At 72.7% G+C, this 14,188-nt stretch overlaps 3 protein-coding genes across 6 annotated transcripts; 2 read left to right on the top strand and 1 right to left on the bottom strand.

The window, feature by feature from the left end:
• The first annotated feature begins 505 nt into the window (after positions 1-505).
• Positions 506-3,672, top strand: IGFBP6 (insulin like growth factor binding protein 6). The gene is made up of 4 exons (XM_064498761.1): positions 506-912; positions 2,147-2,268; positions 2,370-2,489; positions 3,263-3,672. The coding sequence occupies exons 1-4, from the start codon at positions 627-629 to the stop codon at positions 3,383-3,385; spliced, it is 651 nt and encodes a 216-aa protein (XP_064354831.1). The 5' UTR covers positions 506-626; the 3' UTR covers positions 3,386-3,672.
• A 760-nt stretch (positions 3,673-4,432) lies between these two features.
• On the top strand, positions 4,433-6,202 carry LOC112996849 (uncharacterized). Its single transcript, XM_064498766.1, has 3 exons — positions 4,433-4,527; positions 5,350-5,673; positions 5,788-6,202. The coding sequence occupies exons 2-3, from the start codon at positions 5,352-5,354 to the stop codon at positions 6,072-6,074; spliced, it is 609 nt and encodes a 202-aa protein (XP_064354836.1). The 5' UTR covers positions 4,433-4,527; positions 5,350-5,351; the 3' UTR covers positions 6,075-6,202.
• A 264-nt stretch (positions 6,203-6,466) lies between these two features.
• CSAD (cysteine sulfinic acid decarboxylase) lies at positions 6,467-13,639 on the bottom strand. Of its 4 annotated transcripts, XM_026122550.2 has the most exons (18): positions 13,150-13,637; positions 12,911-13,034; positions 12,227-12,504; positions 11,576-11,833; positions 11,071-11,222; positions 10,471-10,597; positions 9,981-10,071; positions 9,693-9,799; positions 9,414-9,529; positions 9,164-9,243; positions 9,012-9,066; positions 8,804-8,920; positions 8,604-8,668; positions 8,250-8,331; positions 7,920-8,119; positions 7,753-7,804; positions 7,319-7,408; positions 6,467-7,228 (listed from the first exon to the last, which is right to left on the bottom strand). In XM_026122550.2, the coding sequence occupies exons 5-18, from the start codon at positions 11,194-11,196 to the stop codon at positions 7,055-7,057; spliced, it is 1,482 nt and encodes a 493-aa protein (XP_025978335.2). In that variant the 5' UTR covers positions 11,197-11,222; positions 11,576-11,833; positions 12,227-12,504; positions 12,911-13,034; positions 13,150-13,637; the 3' UTR covers positions 6,467-7,054. The 4 variants fall into 4 exon arrangements, with proteins under 4 accessions (XP_025978335.2, XP_064354817.1, XP_025978339.2 ...); XM_064498747.1 differs by lacking the exon at positions 11,576-11,833 and having other exon boundaries at positions 8,292-8,331; positions 13,150-13,639; XM_026122554.2 differs by lacking the exon at positions 11,576-11,833 and having other exon boundaries at positions 13,150-13,636.
• Between the last annotated feature and the right edge of the window lie 549 nt (positions 13,640-14,188).

The raw sequence follows: 14,188 nt of genomic DNA, 5'->3' as shown, positions 1-14,188 counted from the left end.
TGCACTGGGGACACTGGGCTGTGCACTGGGGGGAACTGGGGCGGTGCAGTGGGGGGAACTGGGGCACTGCACTGGGGACACTGGGCTGTGCACTGGGGGGAACTGGGGCTGTGCAGTGGGGGGAACTGGGGCACTGCACTGGGGACACTGGGCTGTGCACTGGGGGGAACTGGGGCATGGCATTGGGAGCACTGGGGCTGTGCACTGGGGACACTGGGCTGTGCACTGGGGGGAACTGGGGCACCGCACCGGGCTGTGCCCCGGATCCGAGATGCACCCGGGGGCACCGGGCCGGGGGGGGCCGCCACGGGCTGGGGGGGGGGCAGCGGCACCCGGGGGCACCGGGCCGGGGCTCCACGGCCGCAGCGCCGGCCCCCGCCGTGGGCAGCTCCGCCGGGCTCCCGGAGCCCCCCGGGGTGCCGGAGCCCCCCCGGACCCCCCCGGGCCCCCCCGGGCCGGGCGCACCTGGCGGGGCGGCCCGGGGCAGGTCGGGGGCCGGGCGCGGTACTTAAGGCGGCGGCGGGGCCGGGCGCGGGCAGAGCGGGCGGCGGCGGGGCCTGGTGCGCTGCGGTCCCGGTCCCGGTGCCGGTCCCGGTGCGGGTCCCGGTGCGGGTCGCGGTGCCGCCATGCACGCGGGCTGCTGGCTCGTGTCGGCGCTGCTGCTGGCGCCGGCGCCCTGGGCCGCGGCGGCCGGTGCCGGTGCCGGTGCCGGTGGCGGCGGCGGCGGCGGCGGCGCGGCGGCGCGCGGCCCCGGGGAGCCGTGCGGGGTTTACACGCCGGGCTGCGCCCGCGGGCTCCGCTGCCTGCCCCGCGCCGGCGAGCGCGCCCCGCTCCGCGCCCTGCTCCGCGGCACCGGCGTCTGCCGCGCCCTGGCCGCCCGCGCCCGCCCCGCCGCCACCGACCCCCCCGCAGGTGAGCGCCCCCCGCCCCGCGGGGGCACCGGCGGGGGCACCGGGGACCCCCGGACCTCGGGGGGGGCAGCGGGTGGGGCCCGGCGGGGAGGGATGGGGACACCGGGGCCCCGGGGGAGCCCGTCGGGGGGGGGCCGGGGAGCCCCGCACCTCGGGGGGGGGGAACCGGGGGGAGCCCCGGCCCCCGCGGAGGCACCAGGCGGGGCCCGGCGGGGAGGGATGGGGACACCGGGGCCCTGGGGGAGCCGGTCGGGGGGGCCCGGGGAGCCCCGGCCCCGCGGAGGTACCGGGAGGAGCCGCGGGGACCCCCGGGGGGGCAGCGGGCGGGGCCCGGCCGGGAGGGACGGGGGCACCGGGGTAGCCCCGCACCCCGGGGGGGGGGCACCGGGGGGAGCCCCGGCCCCCGCGGAGGCACCGGGCGGGGCCCGTCGGGGAGGGACGGGAGTCCCGGGGGAGCCCGTCGGGGAGGGGGGGCCCCGGGGAGGCACCGGGCGGGGCCCGTCGGGGAGGGGCGGGGGCCCCGGGGGAGCCCCGGACCCCGGGGGGAGCGGAGGGGGGGGCTCGGGGCCCCGCCACCCCCCCGGCGAGGGACCGGGACGCGGCTGTCGGGAGAGCGCCGGGGCCGCCGGGGCATCCCCGTAGCCCGGGGGGGCCCCGTCGGGGAGCGATGGGGGACGCGGTGCTCCCGGGCGCCGCACACGGGCAGCCCCGTCCCGGGGGGGGCACCGGGGACTCGCCCCCCCCTCCACGTCCCCGGGGAGGGGGGTCCTGGCCGTGCCCCGCCTCCCCGGCTGGACCCGGGGGGGCTCTATCCCCGGGGAAGGGAGGGGGGACCCCAGTATACTGGGGGGGCCGCGGGGGGGGGGAATGAGGGGGGACCCGGGGGGGGCTCGGGGACCCCCATGTCCCCGGGGCGGGGGGGGGCAGGGGACCCCCAAACCGCTGCGGTCCGGAGACCACGCCGGGGGGGCTGCGCGGGGCGGGGGGGGCTGCTTTGCCGGTGCCCCCCCCCATGAGACACCCCCCCCTTCCCGTCCCCCCCCCACGGCCGCCCTGGGGCGGGGGGAGGCGCGGGGGGGCCCCGGGTGCTCGGCGCTGCGCAGGGCGCCTGGGCGCCCTCGTGTGGCAGCGGGAGGGGCTGCAGCCGGGGGGGGCACCCCCAGCTGTGGGGTCCCCCCCCATTAAAGGGGGTCGGGGCTGACCCCCTCCCATGCCCCCCCCTCCCCACCCCACAGGGGACGGAGCCAAGGAAGGGCGCAAGCTGCCCCCCGCCACGTCGGAGCCGCGGCCCCCCCCGGCCCCCCCCGGGGCTCGCGAGCGGCCCCCGCACGCCGACGGCCGCCAGGACCTGGAGACGGTGGGTGCCCCCCCCGCGGGGGACGGGGAGGGGACAGCGGGGGGACCCTCCCGCCCCCCCCAGCTCACCCCCCCGCGTGCCCCCCCCCCCCCCCCCCGCAGGCGCCCTGCCGCATGCACCTGGCCGCGGTGCTGCAGGAGCTGAAGGCCTCGCTGTACCTGAGCGCCGAGGACATCTTCATCCCCAACTGCGACACCAGGGGCTTCTACCGCACCAAGCAGGTAGGGGACCCCCCCCCGGCCTCCGCCTGCCCCCCCCGGCCCGGCCTGGGCCCCCAGCGCCCCCCCGGCCTCCGCTTCCCCGGGCTGGGTGTCCAGGCGGGTAGAGTGGCCCAGAGCCTCCTGTGCCTCAGTGTCCCCAAGTTGGGTGACCTGGTGGCTGGTGCACCCGGGGGGGGGGGGGGTGTCCCCCTGCCTCAGTTTCCCCAGGTTGGGTGTCTGCGTGGGTAACGCACCCAGGGCCCCCCCCCGCCCTGGTTTCCCCTGTGCCTCAGTTTCCCCAAGTTGGGTGTCCTGGGGGGTGGTGCACCCAGGGCCCCCCCCACCTCAGTTTCCCCAGGTTGGGTGACCTGGGGGGTGGTGCACCCAGGGCCCCCCCCACCTCAGTTTCCCCAAGTTGGGTGTCCTGGGGGGTGGTGCACCCAGGGCCCCCCCCACCTCAGTTTCCCCAAGTTGGGTGTCCTGGGGGGTGGTGCACCCAGGGCCCCCCCCACCTCAGTTTCCCCAGGTTGGGTGTCCTGGGGGGTGGTGCACCCAGGGCCCCCCCCACCTCAGTTTCCCCAAGTTGGGTGTCCTGGGGGGTGGTGCACCCAGGGCCCCCCCCACCTCAGTTTCCCCTGTGCCTCAGTTTCCCCAGCTTGGGTGTCCTGGGGGGTGGTGCATCTGGGCCCCCCCTGTGCCTCAGTTTCCCCAGGGCTGGGTGGCCACATGGGGTCTGCACACCCCCCCCGGGGGTCCGTGTCCCCCCCCCCAGCTGACGGCGGCTCCCCCCGCAGTGCCGGGCCTCCAAGGGGCCGAAGCGGGGGCAGTGCTGGTGCGTGGACAGGACGGGGCACCCGCTGGCGGGCACCGAGGGCCAGGAGGGGGGCACCCGCTGCCCCCCCGGCAGCCCAGCCTGAGGGCGCCCCGGGCGCCGGGCTGCAGCGAGGGGGGGGCGCCGCTGGGCCCCCCCGCACCGGGAGGGGACCACATGCCGCCCCACGGAGCCGGGCTGGGGGGGGGTGCTCCAAGTCTCCCCCCCCATGGGGCTGCTGTGGGCCCCCCCCTCAAAATCGCAGGGGGGGCCTGAAACTTGGGGACACGGTGGGGCTCGGCCCCTAAATGAGGTGGGATCGGGGGGGCCCCGCCGCAGCCCCCCCACTGCGCCGGGCCGGGGGGACGCGAAATACAGCTCGGCTTTCGGAAACGTGGGGCTGGACGTGTGGGGTTCCTTCGCTGCGGGCCGCCGGTTCGAGACTGCTCCCCGCCTTGTTGGGACCCGCCCCCCCCAGAACTGCCCCTGTGTCCCCTAACTGCCCCCCCACGCCCCCCAGAACTGCCCCCACACCCCCTAACTGCCCCCACACCCCCAGAACTGCCCCTCTGCCCCCTAACTGCCCCCCATGCCCCCCAGAACTGCCCCCACACCCCCTAACTGCCCCCCACAGCGCTCTAGAACTACCCATGCACCCCCTAACTGCCCCCCCACAACCCTGAACTGCCCCCAGAGCAGCCCCATGCACCTCCTAACTGCCCCTCTGCCCCCCAGAACTGCCCCTCTGCCCCCTAACTGCCCCCCACACCCCTCAGAACTGCCCCTGTGTCCCCTAACTGCCTCCCACACCCCCTAACTGCCGCCACAGCGCTCTAGAACTACCCATGCACCCCCCAACTGCCCCCCACAACCCTGAACTGCCCCCACAGCCCCCCAGAGCAGCCCCATGCACCTCCTAACTGCCCCTCTGCCCCCCAGAACTGCCCCTCTGCCCCCTAACTGCCCCCCACAGCCCCCCAGAACTGCCCCCACACCCCCAAACTGTCCCCACAGCCCCCTAGAACTATCCATGCACCCCCGAACTGCCCCAGGCGCCCCCCCGCAAGAACTGCCCCCGTTCGCCCCGCCCCATTCCCTGGCCACGCCCCCACTCCCCAGACCACGCCCCTTCCTGGCGGGCCCCGCCCCGCTCTGGCCCCGCCCCCGGCCCCGCCCCCGCTTCCTGGCGGGCTGCGGGTGGCCCCGCCCCCGGCAGTGGGAGCGGGCGCGGAGGCGGCGCGGAGCGCGGTGAGGGGCGGCGGGGGCGCCGCGGCGGGGCTCGGGCCCCACGGGGGGGTCTGGGGGGGGGCACCGGCCGAGTCCGGGCCCCATGGCTGGCTGTGGGGGGGGAACCGGGGGGATCGCGCCCCATGGCGGGCCGGGGGGGGGGACCAAGGGGATCGCGCCCTATGGCAGAGTGGGGTCACCGACGGGGGGGGTACTAGGAGGGCTGGGCCCATGGCGGGCTGGGGGGGGCCCATAGCAGGCTGGGGGGCACTGGGGGGGAGCCAGGGGGACCGAGCCCCATAGTGGGCCGGGGGGGCGGGAGCCAGGCCCCATAGCGGGCTGGGGAGCACCAGGGAGACCGGCCCCATGGCCAGCTTGGGGGGGGGTGGAAATCAGGGGGTCTGGGCTCCATGGTGGGCTGGGGGGCACCAGGGGGACCGACCCCATGGGGGGCTGGGGGGGCTGGGCGGGGGGAACCAGGCCCCATAGCAGGCTGAGGGGGACAGGGGGGTCTGGGCTCCATGGCGGGCTGGGGGGCACCAGGGGGACTGGCCCCGTGGGGGGCTGGGGGGCACCAGGGGGTCCAGGGGGTCTGGGCGGGGGCAACCAGGCCCCACAGCAGGCTGGGGGGCACTGGGGGGGTCCGGGGAGGGGAACCAGACCCCACAGCAGGCTGGGGGGCACCAGGCAGACGGGGGGGGGGCCTGGGCCCCACGGCAGGCTGGGGGACACCGGGGAGATCTGGGCCCCACGGCAGGCTGGGGGGCACCGGGGGGGGGTCCGGGGCCCCACGGCCGGGCGCGGGGCAGGCGCCGAGCCGGCTCGCCGCGGGCGCCGCTGCAGGGATGGAGGCGGCGGAGGCGGCGGCGGAGCGCGAGACCCTGCTGGCGCTGCAGCTCGCCCTGCCCGAGGAGCAGTTCCAGGCCTTCAAGTACCTGCTGGAGGGGCAGATCCCGCTGAGCCGCCTGCGCCCCGCCACGCGGCCGGCCCTCTGCAGCCTGCTGCTGCAGCACTTCCCCGGCCGGGCCCTGCGCACCGCCGGCGTCCTGCTGCGCCAGCTCTCCCGCCACGACCTCGTCCAGCGCTTCCAGCTCCCCGGCGCCGAGGACCTTCCCGGGCCCGGCGGGCCGGAGCGGGAGCCGCCGCAGGCCACCATGGGCCCCTCCGGTGAGGACAGCGCCGGAGCCGGGGCCGCCATGGGCTCCTCCGGTGAGGACGCGGCCGGAGCCGGCGAGGCCGGGCGTCCTCACGGCCGCGGTGCCCCGTTTCCCCCCCGGGCAGGCGAGCAGCGCGTGCTGAAGGAGAGGGACCTGCTGCAGGTGGCCCAAAAACTGGGCCGGGAGTGGCAGGAGGTGGGGATCCAGTGCCTGGGGCTGGAGAGGAGCCGCCTGGAGCAGATCCGCGAGGACAACCCCAACAACGTGGTGATGCAGATCTTCGAGATGCTCCGCGAGTGGCTCCGGCGGGAGAAGCGGCACGCCACGGCCCCGCACCTCCACGCCTGCCTGGCCGGCGCCAACGTGGACCCCGAGGTGCTCGCCTTCCTCCAGAGCATCGGGGGCACCTGAGGGGCGCCGAGCCGCAGTCGGGGGGTCTGGGGGCAAAGCCGAGACCTCACCGAGGCAGCGAGGCTTCTGGCCTCCCTCGCCCGCTCTTTCCATACGGAAAACGGAGCAGTAAAAGTCTATTTTTCCTACCCTCGTAGCCCAGCGAGGCATCCTTGGGGTCGGGCCCTGCCGCGCGGTCCCCCGCGAGTGGTTCAACGCGAGCCCGGGGTTGGGGGACAGGAGGGGACCCAGGTCCCACCCTGCCACCCCTCAGCAACGAGGGGAGATGGAGAAGGGAAGGCGCCGGGGTCATTTTTGCCTGTTTTTCCCGGGAGCCCCGCCATTCCCCACGGACACCCCGTAACGCCTCTTCCCCTGGAGCCGAGCCGCCCGGCGGGTGGGAGAGCCGCTGCTACGATTACTCCACATTTATTAAGAGTTGATCCAAGTGCTCTGCCCGGACGGAGTGACGTGGGGACGCAGAGAAGCCGGGGGGCACGGGGAGCTCCAAGGGGGGGGTTCGGCCGTTCAGACAGCCCTGGGCAGAGCAGGAGAAATTCCTGCCGGAATCACAGTGAAAGCATCTCCGGGCGGACGCGCAGACGCTGCCGTCCAGGACGCCCGTTGCAGGACACGGCCTGGGGGGCGGCGGGTCTGGCCAAGCGTTGACTTTGCTGGAGCACGAGCCCATAAGTGTCCAATATCCAGTATCGTCCCCTCTTCCGACTCCCTGAACGCCCTCGCTCCAGGCTCTCAGGCTGGGACGATGTCCAAGGAAGAGGGAGGAGAGGGGGATGAATCAGGGAGAAGCCGAGGGAACACGATCACGGCCCAGGTTAACGTTGAGGTGGGGTGGAGCGCGTTAGGCAGCGGCTCGCGGAGGACGGGGCAGGGAACAGCGGTCTGCGCCCGAGCCAGCCTTCGCCATGGCCTTCCAGCGCGAAGAGGAGCCGGAGGCGGCCACGGAGCCGAGCGGGGGCCGCACGAGGTCCCCGGGCTCCCTACAGATCCCTGCCGAGCCTCTCGATCTCGTCCAGGAAGAAGTCCAAGTCCGCCCTGGTCACCGCGGGGCTGGTAACGATCTGGCGGAAGAAGTTGACCCTGGCGCCGTGCGGCTGGTAACCCACCATCATGGAGCCCGTTCTCATCATCCGCTCCTTGATCACGGGAGCCACCTGCGAGGAGACGCGACCCGCTCGGATCCGCGGCCAACGGGGCCGGCCAGAGCGGCCCCGCGGCTCCGACGGGGCGACGCCGGCGCTCACCTTGTCCAGCCGGGACCAGTAATCGGCGGAGCCCTCCTTGCCGCGCAGGCTGGGCGGCACGAACCAGAAGCAGAGGTTGATGAACTCCGGCTGCGGGAGGAGGACACGGAGTCGCGGCGGGGGCCCCCGAAGCAGCGCTGCCCGGCGAGCGCCCCGCACGGAGACGTAGCCTCCGGAAAAGCGGGTCTGGGGGGCACCTGCTCTCCCCCGTCCCCCTTTCGGGAACACCCTGGGCTTTAAACCTCATCGCAGGGCAACTTCCCCAGCTCCCGGTCCCCTTCTGACGCCTGTCCGCGTCCCTTGGGCAGTTACCAAGCGGGGGAATGAGGCGTAAAGAGCCTCTGAGCCGTGGTTAGAGCAGGGGGCAGAGCCCAGGAGTCCCTGCTCGTCCTAGCACCACCGCTCAGTCTCTCCCAGGCCCCCTCCAGCCGTACCTCCAGCACCAGCTGGAAGCCATCCCTCCTCTTCACCTCCTCGGCCAGGTACCTGGGGGCAAACGAGAGCGTGAGCGACGGGACCAACCCCGCTACAAAGGCGCGAGGCGTCGGGGAAACTTGGGGACTCAGGGGCATCGCCGCCCCGTGCCCTTCGCGGCGCTCACCTGGTGAAGGCGAAGGCCCGGTCCACGCGTCTCTCCAGCCCCTCCGTCCCCACGGCCTTCCAGAGCAGCCAGAGCTTGAGGCAGTCCACCCTGCGGCCGCACTGGATGGTCTTGTCGCCCGTGTCGTAGGACACGTCGTAGAACTTGTCGGGCTGGAAGAGGTACGTGGCGCTGGCCCCGTGGCACCGCTGCAGCAGGCCCTGCGAGAGACGGCGGTGACGCCGCGGCGTGGGGCGGGCGCCCGGGGAGGTCCCGGGCCCCCCAGGGTCGCCCCCGGGCCGGCCAGGCCTCCCGCTAACGCCTGCGGGAGACGGGGGCGGCGGGACCTACGGAGCTGTCTCGGAGCAGGAAGGCCGAGCACTGCAAACCCACCGTCAGCATCTTGTGGGGGTTCCAGGCCACCGAATCCGCCCTGCGACAGGGCACGGAGCCGGTCAGGGGGCGGCTGAAAGCCCGGCGGGCGCTGCCCGGAGCAGCAATCGCCGCTGGGGCAGAGCGCAGCCCTTCCCACCGCCGCTGCCGTCGTCCCGGCGGCAACTCGCGCGGGGCCGCGGCGCAGGGAAAAGCCAAGCGGGACGCGGGGAGAGATCGCGGCTCTGCCCCGGATCCGCGAGGCGTTAAAAGGCGAGTTCTGAGCCCGCTTTGCGGCCCAGCTCAGCTAGACCCAGCCCCGGGGGTACTCGCCTCTCGATGCCGGCCAGGAGGTGCCGGTGCTTCCTGGAGAGCAGGGCGCTGCCGCCCCAAGCGGCCTGCGAGGAAGGGAGAGAGGTGTCAGAGCAGCCGCTGCTCCCAGAGGCGCCCCGGGGGAGACCGGGCTCGCGCGGAGGCCCAGGGGACCCGGCGGGACACCCACGTGGCCTCAAATCCCCCCCAAAGTCACCCACATCCACGTGGAGCCAGATGCCGTGGCGCTGGCACACGTCTGCTATGCCCTGCAGCGGGTCGAAGGTGCCCAGGACCGTGGTGCCGCAGGTGGCACTGACGAAGAAAGGCACGGCGCCCTGACCGGGCAGGAGGCCACGGTGAGGGACGCCCGTCGCGCACGGCTCTGCCCCAGCGCCGCGCGGGCGCTCCCCTCTCCCCCAGTCCCACCTCGGCTTTCGCCCTCTTGATCTCCTTCTCCAGCTCCTCGGGGATCATCTTCCCCCTGATGGACGTGGAGCAAAAATCACAGCGGGGAGCTGGCCAACCAGCGGAGCCGGGATCTACTGGCCTCCGGCTCGGATCGGCCTGGATGCTCTCACCTCTCGTCAACGCCGACCAGGTAGATGTTGTCGATGCCGATGCCCAGGAACGCGGCTCCCTTCTGGATGGAGTAGTGGCTCTGAGAGGGGGGTAGATGCGGATCAGCCTGGGGATCGCTCCCAAACGCATCCAGCCTCTCCCAACCCGCCCTCTCCCCTCCTGTCCCCACGCGCGTCCCAGTCCAGCCGGGCAGCGTGGGGGACGCCGCGAGATCAGCCGGAGAGGAGCCGCCTTCCCGGAGCTCCGCACCTCCCGCGAGGCGAAGAGCACCAGGCGCGGCAGGGCCCAGCTGCCCCTGTGCTTGCTCTCCGGGAAGCGGTGGTACCGCGCCACGTTCATGGCGAACATGTTGGAGATGGAGCCACCTGCAAGGGGACAAAACCGCGGAGGTCACGGCCGGCTGGGAGCGGAGACACGGCCGCGCCGCCGCTGGGGCTGGGACCAAGCCCACCGCGATCCCTGCCGTGCCGGGTGGGCACCCGGGAAGGGAAAGGGCTCGACCCACCCGCGCCCGCCGGCCTCGCGCACCCGGGCAGAAGATGCCGTCCCCGCTGCTCCAGCCGACCAGCTCCCGCAGCTTCGCCAGCACCACCTCCTCCATGAGCACGAACACCGGGGCGATCTCGTAGGTGTACCTGGAAGACGCACAACCCGGCCCCGCTCGCGTGGGGTGGGACGCGCTGCTGGCCGCCCCCATTCCTCCAGGCTCCCCAAAAACCTTCAGATGGGAACGAGACCCCCCCAAACCCCCCTTGCTGCTGGCACCTAACCATCCCTGGGTGCGGTAACGGTGCCCCCCCGGGCGCAAGCACGTACTGGCTGGTGTTGAGGGCCTCCGTGATCATGCGTCCCACCAGGGCGTGATGGTCCAGGCCGGAAAACAGCTGGTTAAAGAAGCGAGGGTGACCTGGGGGAGACGGGCAGAGGCCTCAGCGGCCGGCAGGCGAGGGCAGCTCGCCTCCGAGACGTCCCAGGGAGGCCAGGAGCCTCGGCCGGGTCCTCGCGGGACCCCCGTCACCGCCGCCCCGCGAGGGACTCGGGTCCTTGGGCCGCAGCCACGAGGGGGCAACCGTGACCCGCGCGAGCCGGGACCCGCGCGCACGGCACGGCCATGAGCTGGGCCGTGTCCAGAGCCGCGCGTGCAGCAGGGCGCGTGGCCGAGACGTGAGCAGGGCACGGCGGACCCGTGACCCGGAGGGCATCGAACGGCGGGGTGGGGAGCCGGCCTCGCGCGCGGCTGCCGGATGGGATCCGCTGAGCGCCAGCCGGGCTCGCCCCGGGGCGCCTGGCGAACCGCCGCGCTCACAGGTTTTCACGCTGTAGCGGATGACGTCCCGGCAGCGCTCCAGCACTCTCTGCCGCGGCTCCCCGTGGCTCCTCAGCTCCAGGTCCAGCAGCTCCTGCAGCTCCTGGGGCTCCTTCCAGTCGCAGACCTGCGGGGATGGGGGTCAGGGCCCGGGAGCACTGCTCCGGGCTGGGGCCATGGATCCCGCTCTGCTAGGTCCCCACGCGAGGGGCGGGTGAAGGAGACCAGATCCGAGCGGCCAGGCTGGCTCGTGGCCTGACCCTGCTTTTTGGCTGGCGAGGGGGGACAGCAGAGTCCCCGAGGGCTGTCCCCAGCTGCTGCCTGTCCCCAGCTGCCGGCTGGCCCATCCCGGGGTGGCAGTGCAGGCCCCAGCGAGGCCGGCTGCCTCCTGTCACCCGCGGCCATCCCCGCACCGCCGCGTGGTCCCCTCCAGACCGGGGCTGCCCGTGGCGGAAGCGAAGGGCAGGGACAGGCACGAACGTTGCTGTGAGATGTGGCTCAGAAGAGCCCAGGACGTGGCTCCCTGCCAACCCAGCTGGAGCCCCAGCGCCGTCCCCACGCCGGTCCCCTCCTCGCTCTGCTGCTCCGGAGCTGGCTCACCTTCTCTGTCGCATCCGTACCCTTCCTGACCACCTCTTCCAGGAGGATCTGGAAGGCTTCCTGCAGGAACTCCTCGCCGGCTGCCTTATCCAGGCCAGGGTGCTCCAAGCTGCTGCTCTCCGCCATCACGGGCCGTCTCTCCTGCTCATGCCCTGGGCAGCGGAGACACGTGGGACAGATGTCACTCTGTGCCACACAGGCCACCGGGAGAGGTGCTGAGCCCCGGCCCGGCCACACGCACGCAGCTTGGGAAGGCGATCCGGAGCCAGCGGGGAGGCCAGCCCCAAAACCCCCCGTTCCCCAAGTTTGGGGACCAGATCCAGGGACCTGCGACTCCAGGGACGACCTGTCGGAGGGAAGTCCCCGCTCCCCTCGTCACCGCCGCGCTGCAGCAGGCCATGGAAAGATGCTCCCTTACTTTTTTCACTTTGCACAAACAGGGACTTTCACAACGGCGAAGCCTTTCCGGAGTCCTGCTACAGCCGCGAGACAGAGAGTTTCTCACCGTGTCAGGGCACCACATCAAAGAGAAAAGCTTCGCTGAAATGACTGAGCTGAAATCCTGGACCTTCGCACTTCCTATTGTGTCTGGCAGGTCATCTTTATCTGCTCTCCGCACTTCAAACCCCTCTGCCAGGTCTCGGTTTCGCCTCCCGGGCTCAGTTTGATGGGAACCACCCCCCACCACAGCGCGTTCCTGCAAACTTTGGTCCCTTCGCCCGGAGACCGGGAGCAGCCGCTGCTTTCACACCGCCTCTGCGCGCTATGGAAACGCAGGGGAGTCCAAGCGCGCCCATGAATCCAGAGCAGAGACGCTCCCTGCCCCAAAACCCGCGCTCACCCGGAGAGCGAAGGTGAGAGCTCGACGGCGGACAAGGCACTGCCCTCCCCCAGCTCCATCCCAGCTGTGAAACCCCCCCAAACCCCCCTGCGGCGCTGGACGTTTCCCAGAACAGCAGCTGGGCCGACACCAGGGCAGCCGGAGCCAGGCTGGGGGTCTCTGCCTCCCGCACGGGCTCGGCAGCCGAGGTTTCTCCTCCGAGCTCTCGGCAGCTCGGAGAGCCCGTCCCCTCCGCGCCACGCAGCCCCTTCCCCGCAGGGCCGGCAGCCCCCTGTGCCCCTTGCGGCCCCCGGCACGGCCTCAGCGTCCTGTTACCTGCTCCCGTTTCGGCACCGTCCGGCGAAGGGACAAAGTGCAGGGAAGCTGTCGGCGAGCGGCTCTTCGCGGAGCAGCTCTTCAAGGTGCTCCCGGCTGCTCTGAGGGGCTCGCTGCCAGCCCGGCGCCCTGCCAGAGCCCGGCTCCACCGCCGGGATTGCTCCGGAGGCGGCTGGCACGCTCTCCCGGCTGTCGTCCGCACACGGACGGCTCCGGCCAGCAGAGACTTTGCAAACCACCGGCGAAAGGGGCCGATATCTCCTATCTCCAGGGAGGAGCTGCAGAAAGGGGGAAGGGAGAGAAGGTGAGCGCAAAGCAGCGACTCCCAGGTGTGTCCCCCCCCCCCCCAAACCTCCCCCTCGCACCCAGCACCGGTTTGGACGCAGGCTGAACTGTGACCTGTTGGTCTTAATGTTGCCCGGAGAGCGTCGGGCCTCGGCAGGGAACCTCGGCTCCCCTTAGCCGTGCATTGCTCGAAGCAAACCCTCAGGTCCGCCGGGAAGGAGCCGGAGTGCCCCGGAGCATCCCGGCCCGGCGCCCCGTTCCCTGATCCCACCCCGCCGACGGGGACGTGCCGTGGAGGAGCCGGGTTCCCCGCGCCGGGCAGAAACCCAACCGCCGTTTTGCCAAGCCTTCCCCCAAATCCCCGCCGCGGGCAGCCGCTTGCCAGACGCTGAGGGCCACCTGAAGGCCCCTGGGCGAGGACTGGAACCGAGCTCCTTCCTTCCAGGAACAGAGGTGGGAACGTGAAACCGGTTGCAGCCCCGGGCGCAGCGGAGGCTGTGGGCACCAGCCCCGCTCCTTGCACCTTCAGAAAAACATAGGAAAACGAATTATAACGCCGTCTTGGGAGACACGGTACACGAACAGGAGGTGGGACTGGCTTTAGAGGTTTTTTCTGCAATTTAGGAGCTCAAACGTGCCATGGGGCGGCCGGAGGGGCTCGGGCAGGCCGAATGCAGAGCACCAGCGTAGCCACGCGCCGACGGAGCCGGGGCAGGGCGGACGCGGGATGGGGACGGCACGTCAGGACGGCGAACTAGGCAATCATTAAGCCTTTATCAGCCGCGTCACCGGCCCGGCAATCGCAGGACGATGACGGCAGGGAGGGAGGTCAGGGAGCAGCCAGGCTCAGCGGGGGCCCGCAGAGCCCCATGGGATCCGGTATTATCATCCCATGGGAAAAATCAGGAGAGGAGGGGGGAAAAGGACATCCCAAGTGCTACAGAGAGCAAACTCGGGGCTGCAAATCACTCCTGCTTTGCCGCGCGGGTCCCTCAGTGCCGCCAGCCGCATCCCACCGGCTTCTGTAACACCCCCGGGCCGGGATCCGGCTCCGGGGAGATCCCTCTTTCCCAGCCCCTGGATGCTCCCCCGAAAGCCCCGGACCCTGCGAGTTTGGGGGCCAGTGGGTTCCCCGGTGGCCGCAAGCCCCCCTTGCCCCGAAGAAGGGGCTCAGACGCCGCCGTGCCTCAGTTTCCCTTCCCACCACCCGCCCTCCAACAGGGCCGGGAAGATCCCCCCCCCCAGGGGGTATTTAATGGAGATGGGGAGCAGGAGGACCGTGTTTCCCCCCCCCCAGGGATATTTTGGCACAGAGGTAATAAGGGGGCGGGGCAAAGGATGCCCCCAGTGGGGTATTAAGGAGGGAACAACCCCCCCCAAGGGGTCACAGTGGGGGGGGGCAGCACCCTCTCAGAGATGATAACAGGGGCAGGACCCCCCCCCGGGGGGGGCAAAGACCCACCGTCGGGGGCAACAATGTGGGGAGAGGAACCCCCGGGGGCAATAACGGGGGGGGCAGGAGCCCCCCAGGGGCAATAACGGGCTGTGAGGGGGGAAGTTCCCCCCCCCCCCGGGGCAATAACGGCAGGGCAGCCCCCTCCCACGGGGCAATAAGGGAGCGGGGGGGGGGGAAGGAGCCACCTCCGCGGGGGCAATAACAGGGGGGACGCCCCCACC

The sequence above is a fragment of the Dromaius novaehollandiae genome, chromosome 28 (genome assembly GCF_036370855.1).
Source record: "Dromaius novaehollandiae isolate bDroNov1 chromosome 28, bDroNov1.hap1, whole genome shotgun sequence".
Lineage (NCBI taxonomy): Eukaryota > Metazoa > Chordata > Aves > Casuariiformes > Dromaiidae > Dromaius > Dromaius novaehollandiae.
Note: the sequence above shows the minus strand (reverse complement) of the source record. Positions and strands in the feature narration are given on the sequence as shown.

Excerpts from the sequence above, each read along its gene's own strand:
- IGFBP6 (XM_064498761.1), top strand. The coding sequence starts at position 627 with ATGCACGCGGGCTGCTGGCTCGTGTCGGCGCTGCTGCTGGCGCCGGCG. Across the intron at positions 913-2,146 it reads CGCCACCGACCCCCCCGCAG|GGGACGGAGCCAAGGAAGGG; the intron begins GTGAGCGCCCCC and ends CCCACCCCACAG. Across the intron at positions 2,269-2,369 it reads GCCGCCAGGACCTGGAGACG|GCGCCCTGCCGCATGCACCT; the intron begins GTGGGTGCCCCC and ends CCCCCCCCGCAG.
- LOC112996849 (XM_064498766.1), top strand. The coding sequence starts at position 5,352 with ATGGAGGCGGCGGAGGCGGCGGCGGAGCGCGAGACCCTGCTGGCGCTG. Across the intron at positions 5,674-5,787 it reads GGCCACCATGGGCCCCTCCG|GCGAGCAGCGCGTGCTGAAG; the intron begins GTGAGGACAGCG and ends CCCCCCGGGCAG.
- CSAD (XM_026122550.2), bottom strand. The coding sequence starts at position 11,196 with ATGGCGGAGAGCAGCAGCTTGGAGCACCCTGGCCTGGATAAGGCAGCC. Across the intron at positions 9,530-9,692 it reads GGACGGCATCTTCTGCCCGG|GTGGCTCCATCTCCAACATG; the intron begins GTGCGCGAGGCC and ends GTCCCCTTGCAG. Across the intron at positions 9,067-9,163 it reads CTGGTCGGCGTTGACGAGAG|GGGGAAGATGATCCCCGAGG; the intron begins GTGAGAGCATCC and ends CACGTCCATCAG.